The sequence below is a fragment of the Pempheris klunzingeri genome, chromosome 18 (genome assembly GCF_042242105.1).
Source record: "Pempheris klunzingeri isolate RE-2024b chromosome 18, fPemKlu1.hap1, whole genome shotgun sequence".
Taxonomy (NCBI): Eukaryota; Metazoa; Chordata; class Actinopteri; order Acropomatiformes; family Pempheridae; genus Pempheris; species Pempheris klunzingeri.
In genome coordinates, this window is record NC_092029.1 from 12,259,228 (window position 1) to 12,266,135 (window position 6,908).

General features: G+C 42.8%; 1 protein-coding gene across 1 annotated transcript; it reads left to right on the top strand.

Moving 5' to 3' along the window:
* The first annotated feature begins 1,812 nt into the window (after positions 1-1,812).
* Positions 1,813-6,267, top strand: LOC139218077 (F-box only protein 30-like). The gene is made up of 3 exons (XM_070849613.1): positions 1,813-1,894; positions 2,588-4,734; positions 5,473-6,267. The coding sequence occupies exons 2-3, from the start codon at positions 2,647-2,649 to the stop codon at positions 5,665-5,667; spliced, it is 2,283 nt and encodes a 760-aa protein (XP_070705714.1). The 5' UTR covers positions 1,813-1,894; positions 2,588-2,646; the 3' UTR covers positions 5,668-6,267.
* Positions 6,268-6,908: the final 641 nt, after the last annotated feature.

Here is a 6,908-nt window from a genome sequence, read left to right on the forward strand (position 1 = left end):
AACACTTCATGACAAGTGGACTCAGTGCTGCTAAGCCCTGTCCTGCTGTTGTGTCCATGACTCAGCTCCTCCAGCTCCAGGGGTGCTGTTTGGTGGGTGACCCCGACCTCCAAACGTGGCGTCTCCTTCAACGCACTGAGGCTCAGGCCACAGTCAGCTGTGAGGCAAGAATAAAACAGCAGCGACCTCCCGTGTTTGTCTCTGCTTACTGCATATTATTAAAGAAAAAAGACGTGTTATGTAATTAGATCTAAGACATTAACGTCTCTGTCCTGTCACCTACTGAGAAAATGCGTCTATTCCGGAAGCTTTTATTTCATTCAAAGGTGGTAAAAATAACACTGATTCTAAATGCTGTAATAAGTATACTGAAAATGAACTGCACAAAAAAGAAAAAACAATTTCTTTTTAATTTTGATTGGTCACATTCGTATATTTTTCTTTTCACAATTTAAAAGTGCTGCATGACACATAATTACAACTTCAAAGTGTTTGCTGAAGACGCCATAGTGTATTTTAAATGAAAGGGCCAAAAGATTAATTTCACCCAATATGATTTAATCTTTATTTACAAATTGCTGTTTGTATTTTCTATAAAATACTTTTAAATTGCAAATCTATCTACATAACTGCAATTTATCTGATAGTTTTACTCACTGTTCTTGTTTCTTTTTCCACGACCATGTGAATAATAGATGTGGAAACGATGCAACTACATTTCGGTCAATAAAGTTTTGAGAGGAAAAAAAAAGGAGGTTGACAGAGTAGAATTGTAGTTAGCTAGCTGTCATTAGCAGTCCCTCCACTGAGGCAAACTACAGTAACAGCTAGTTGAATTTATTTATAACCAAACATATCTTGTCGTCGGTTTTCCTGCCAACACAAAGACGAGGTGAGAGGCTGCTCGCATGCTAACACAGCATTAGCTTTGCAAATTAGCCTGTTATGAACTTCCGAGCAGGCTAGCTGTTGTTAGCCAACATTAGCCAGTGTAAGCTAGCTGGCCATTGTCACAAAAACAAGTTGATTTATTAGCGAAAGAACAGTTGACAACACACTGGCTTTCAGCAGGAGGGTGTTTACCAGCTACTGTAATGTTTCATAGCAGAAAAAGCTTTTCTTGTCATCGTCGGTTCTTTTGCTCCAGCGGTGCTTGCTATAAGTAAACTTGAACTGTTGGACATTAACTAGCCACAGCGTTGTATATTTTTATTAGGCAGCTGCCTCAGACTTGGTTGTTTTCCGTCTGTACGCCTTATTTGTGCACTTAAGTGATCCAGCCTGATTAACTTCTGGCTAAATACTTATTTAATAAAAGCTGGCACGGTGGTAAATATTCACCACCGTGAAGGATTTAGTCCTGATAAAATGCATGACTTTATGGTTCAGCGATCAGTTAATGGTGTCCATGTAAACTGCATTTATAATCCGGGCCAAAACACTCTAAAGAGACAGAGTGGTTATTGCTTTTAAAACTTACAGTGATATCTATTTAAACATTGTTTGATAAAGTGGTAATGGAAACAGACAGACGGGCGCTGTGTTACCTCGGCAGTGATAACTTAGATGAGCATCTCCGCTGCAGAACATAGCAACTTTACAAAACTCTGTGTACACACATTAAAATGATGTGGTAACTATGTTGGATGTGCTGGAAGAAATACACAGTAAGCAACACTACTTCCCTTTGCCAATCAGACATCAGTTAAACTGCATCTTTGAAATCATCACTGCCAATTTAACTTAACCAAGAGAAACAAAAACGTTTTTTCAAAGATTTAATGCCTAGTTGTTTTGTTTTCTAAGGTCTTTCTGGAGCCTACGACTTGTATCACATTCAATAAAGAAGAGGTCTTCACATCCTTGATATCGAGCTGGGAAGCTTCCTAATAAGGTACTTGTGTGAGACAGCCTTTTGGGTGCATCACGTGACTGCAGTTTACTTCCGCATAGGATGGAGTGGGGGCACTGTTGTACACAAGTATTTTTACTTAGCTCAGGAATGTGAGGAATGTAGTTTAACATCGTACATTGATAAACTTAAAACACCTTCATGCACACTGCACTTAGGTATTGTATATAGGTTTCTCATATTGATTTATTACAGTTTTTTCTACATATTACTTACTCTGCTGTGATTCCTGTACTCGTATCTGTATTTAGCTTTTAAATTTGATCTATGGTGTAGTTTTACTTTTCCCTTTACTCTCTTTGCTCTGACAGTCTCTTTTTTTGGTTGGATGAAGCCTTAAGACATTTATGAGATTCCTTCCTGTTTGTGCCAAAAAAAGATTTGGCGCTTTGGGGAATGGATGTAAGTGCCATCTAGTGGGTTGCAGTAATTATGGGAGCCATTCACAACTGGGCCAAAGCTGTGGCACACACTGATTTCACAGTTTAAATCTTAAATGTGTGCAGTGAAGTAGAAGAAAGCTACTTTATAAGATCTTAGTCTAAAATTCATGTTCAGACTTTGATGCCTTAGTATAATCTGCCCAACATGACTAAGCCTCCGTCAATAGATCATCAATATCATATCTTGTCTTTAAAACGCTGACATTGTTTGCTCTTTCCGCTTATTTGGCAGGACAGTGGATTTTCTCACAGACTCACCCTCAGAAGCTTTCCACCCCCTCACCTCTGAAGATGGAGGAGGACCATGTTCACTGTATGTCCTGTGTTAACCAGAGATGCATGGTCAGACCTGAGTCAGGCGTTTCTTGTGATCTTATCACTTGTCCTCTGGTGTGTGGGGCTGTATTTCACTCCTGCAAAGTTGATGAGCACCACCTTATGTGCCCACTGGTGAGGGTCCCCTGTCTAAACAGTGGTTATGGCTGCCCCGCCACCCTAGTGCGTAGTCAAATGTATGCACACCTCGAAGTGTGTCCGGCTGGAGTGGTGTGTTGCACAATGGAGTGGAACCGATGGCCCGTTAGCTGCCTGGACTACACTTCCTATGAGAGCCTGAGCCGAGGGGTGGAGGAGGTGGAGCAGCTGGACATGGCACTTGCCCTTCAGGACCAACGTACACTTCTAGAGTCCCTCAAAGTGATTGCCATGGCGCCTACTGTAGAGAGAGAGACGCTTGTCCCTGCCAGTAAGACGAACATGGCAACTGACTCAGCTTTGCTTAAATCTGACCCTGAGGCCTCCACCTTTATTGAGTCACCCTCACAGTCATCATCCTCACATCACAAGCCACAACCGCCCCCCCCAGGCTCAGCAAAGGAGAAAATTGTCAGTGGAATTAATGGCTTGCATGAGGAGCACTTCAGTAAACTCTATGAGGCCACAGTCGAGACTGCTAGAAGTTTAGCCGCTGCGTTAGACTTTGTTAGCAGTGCCAACTCTGTTGACAGCAGCAAAGTGTGTGTGAACAGAGGAGCTGTGCAGAAGAGTAGATTGAACAGCAATGATGACCTTCAGAATGGACCGGAAGACAAAACACCTGTAACCGCTGATGGTTTGAATCAAAGAGAGATGGAGGAGCAAAGTGTTTGTTCTAGCTGTTTGAGAGGAAACGGGGCTCTGATCGGAACAGAGCTAAAGACTTCAAACACTACAAATGGACCACTGTCAGGAGCAATGGAGGCCTGTCTTGAGACAGTCTGTCCTGTTGAGGTGCAAGATGACAGCAATGCAGGGGTTTCTCAGGAGCCAGTCACCCCTCCGATGGCAGCTTCAGTGCGTGTTAGCCAGGGTGTGGCTCAGAGGGCTGGTCATGTTGTCCTGGAAGATAGAGGGCTTGTTCTTTTAGAAAACCAGAGGCCTGAGCGCAAGTTCTACAACTACCAGTCTTTTAGGGGCCAGGGTCAATGTTCATTACCTTATGGACGGTTTGGTTTCATCCCAGATAGGTCACTGCATAGACTGCGACCCAAAATGGAGGACAAGGCAGTCGATACCTCCGGCCTGGAGCAGGATGACGACCCAATGGGTTTAGGAGAGATTGATCTGATCACAGCAGCCCTTCTCTTCTGTTTAGAGGAGTCCAGAGAGTGTAGAAGGATCTCTGATACAGTCTATGTTGATGGCTACCGTGTCGACTTTGGCACACAGACTTTCACTTTCCCTGCAGCAATCTTGGTAACCAGCACAAGGGTGGGGGACATGGCCTCTGCGTCTGCCTGTGACCATGCCGCCCCCCAGCTCTCCTACCCCAGTCCTTTCCGCACTCTCCGCCTTGGCCTTGTCCTGGAAGCTCTGGAGGTCGAGGCGGTCCCACACAACCGCTACCTCCCTCCTAACCCCCGCTACCAGCACATGTTCCCCTTCGTCTGTGGTCAGTCAGTCCGCCGGGACCAGTTTTCCTCCCATTTCACAAATGTCCATGGTGACATCCACGCTGGTCTCAATGGATGGATGGAGCACCGCTGCCCTCTGGCATATTATGGCTGCACATTTTCCCAGCGGAGGTTTTACCCATCTACCAAGGGGGCCAAGGTAGTTCACGACAGACACCTCAGGTCCTTTGGAGTTCAGCCTTGCCCAAGGGTAAAACTTCCAAGTGACTCCCAGACTGACCGGTTTAGTGTGCTTCCCATTGAGATACTGTGGCACATAGCTAGGTTTTTGGACAGTTTCAGCTTGTGCCAGCTGTCATTGGTGTCGCGGACTATGAGGGAGGTGTGTGCCAGTCTCCTCCAGACCAGGGGCATAGTGGAGCTGAAGTGGGAGCGAAGACAATGCCCTGGTGCTCCTGGCACTGTGTCATGGGAGATCAAAAATAGAGTGAGTAGAAAATCTGTATTGTATACCTACTATATGTCAGTGTTTTTCATGGATTTTGCTTTTAAATCTCTAACTCGCTTATCAAAACGGTCACAAAAATAAATGTGCTTCTGTAAGGGGTGACATTCCAAATAGCTGATGTGCCACTGTAGAGCTACAGTAAATAATACAATATTATATGCACAATGAAAATAACTGTGAGCATATTTTTAACAATGTGTAACAAAAACAATTAATACAGAACTATTTTAAAGGTAAAGAGTGATTTTGTGACATGGAGCCCCCAAGGATGTCTTGATATAGTTTGACATCTCAGGAAAAGCCCTTATTCCCCTTCCTGCTGAGTCTTAGGTGAGAAGATTGACACTCATGTCTGTTTGATAAATACATGTATGTACTGTAGCTGGAGCCAGCAACCAGTTAGCTTAGCAGGAAGACTGGAAATCAAGGGGTCACAGCTAGTCTGACTAACAAGTTTAACAAGATACATTTTGTGCACAAAAGCCAAATTGTAAAAACAGAAATGTGACTTGCTTGGCTTGGAGTGTCTGCTCATTGTCTGGCAACTGGTCCCAGCCAAGAAACAGTGTGGCACAAAAAGCAAAGAAGTATATTTCCCAAATACAAATGCACACTATATATAACATGTATATGTATCAACAGGGGCCCAACAAAAATACTTGACATGCAGCCCCCTCCTCATTCCAGCATCTGTTTTTTATTATTCATTTATTGCAGGTGTGGAGATTCAGCACTGCCTTCAGCCCTGTGTTGTCTTGGGGTTTCACTGATCTCCCCAGCATGTCGGACCACCTTAAGAAGTGCCACTTCAATGTCGTGGAGCACAAGACGGAGCCCGTACCCCTTCCTGCCATGTGCACTGCACGAGATGGACACTCGCTACGGCGCGTCCTGCGTCACATCAACACCTGACCAAACAAAGCTCATCTTTCGTAGCTACACGAGAGCCACTGTGGTATTTTGTGGATGTTGCAATTAAAGATTTTCTTTTTGAAAACGATTAACTCTTCCTGTATTACACTAGATTGCGAAGAAGCCTTAATGAAATAACACCTTCCGTGCTACAATGAGGGTTTGTCATTGTGGTTGGTCTCTATGTGGAGGGAGAAAAAAACACTAAGCTTTTAGCTTTGCATGGATGTGTGCTGAAAATGCTCCATTATTCTGGTAAGATAAAGTATATTTTTTGAAGATAATATGCACAATAGATTTATATTATGATAAACTGAGAAAGTGGAATTTAAATGTTTTCACTATTTTGCCTTTCAGTAGTAGCCATGGGAAAAAGCAGATAGTTGGTTAGTCTGTGTGACAGAAGCTATGCCAGCACTTTACTTAAAGATTTGCTGATCCCTCCCATGTTGTTCTGTGACGCTAAACGATCCAGTCTCTCTGATTCCTGTAGAGGGTGTCAACCCAATGCAAGTCTGTTGTCTGGCTTTGTAGTGAGTCCAAACAGATGGATATTAATATGAGGACAGCCCGATAATGCATGTGATTTGCTACAGTTTAATAAAGTCTTTACAGCCTTTTATACATTTGTTTGTCTTTAAAGCTCTCCTTACTCATACAGTATAAAATAGCATTGTAATTATTCTCAGGTGCTTGGGGGGGAAAAAATGAAAATATGTTAAGTTTACCTACAAGTGTTAGCATCTTTATTGGTGCCAAAAGTTTTCATAATAATATTTCCCCAGTTTGTGTAGCCGGTCACTGCACTTAAAATCCTGTAAAAACTTCAGAATGTCTGATAATGCCTATAACATTTACTTAAAATGGAAGAAGTCCTGTGTACACGTGATGACCAGGCAGAAGGATTAACTCTTCATTTTTATCAGATAGAATTGTCAAGAAAGTTGCGAAAAATCTTGACTTCGGTGCAGATTTTAAGAGCCGCAGTCTTATATAAATTATACACAACGTAATTCTCAGTACCATATTTATATATATTATTTTATCTTATTATATATATATATATATATATATATATTACTCTCCTAAACATATACATACTGCCATCAATCATCAGCCTACAGTTCTATGGCGCGAGCCTCAGATGGTCACTCCTGACTGACCTTGGAAAGGGCTGAGATCCAGTCTTAACATTTAGGAACAGTTCTGAGAAAAATAACACTGAGTGGCGTTGAGATTCC

Coding starts and splice junctions, on each gene's coding strand:
- LOC139218077 (XM_070849613.1), top strand. CDS start 2,647: ATGGAGGAGGACCATGTTCACTGTATGTCCTGTGTTAACCAGAGATGC. Junction 4,735..5,472: donor CATGGGAGATCAAAAATAGA/GTGAGTAGAAAA, acceptor CATTTATTGCAG/GTGTGGAGATTCAGCACTGC.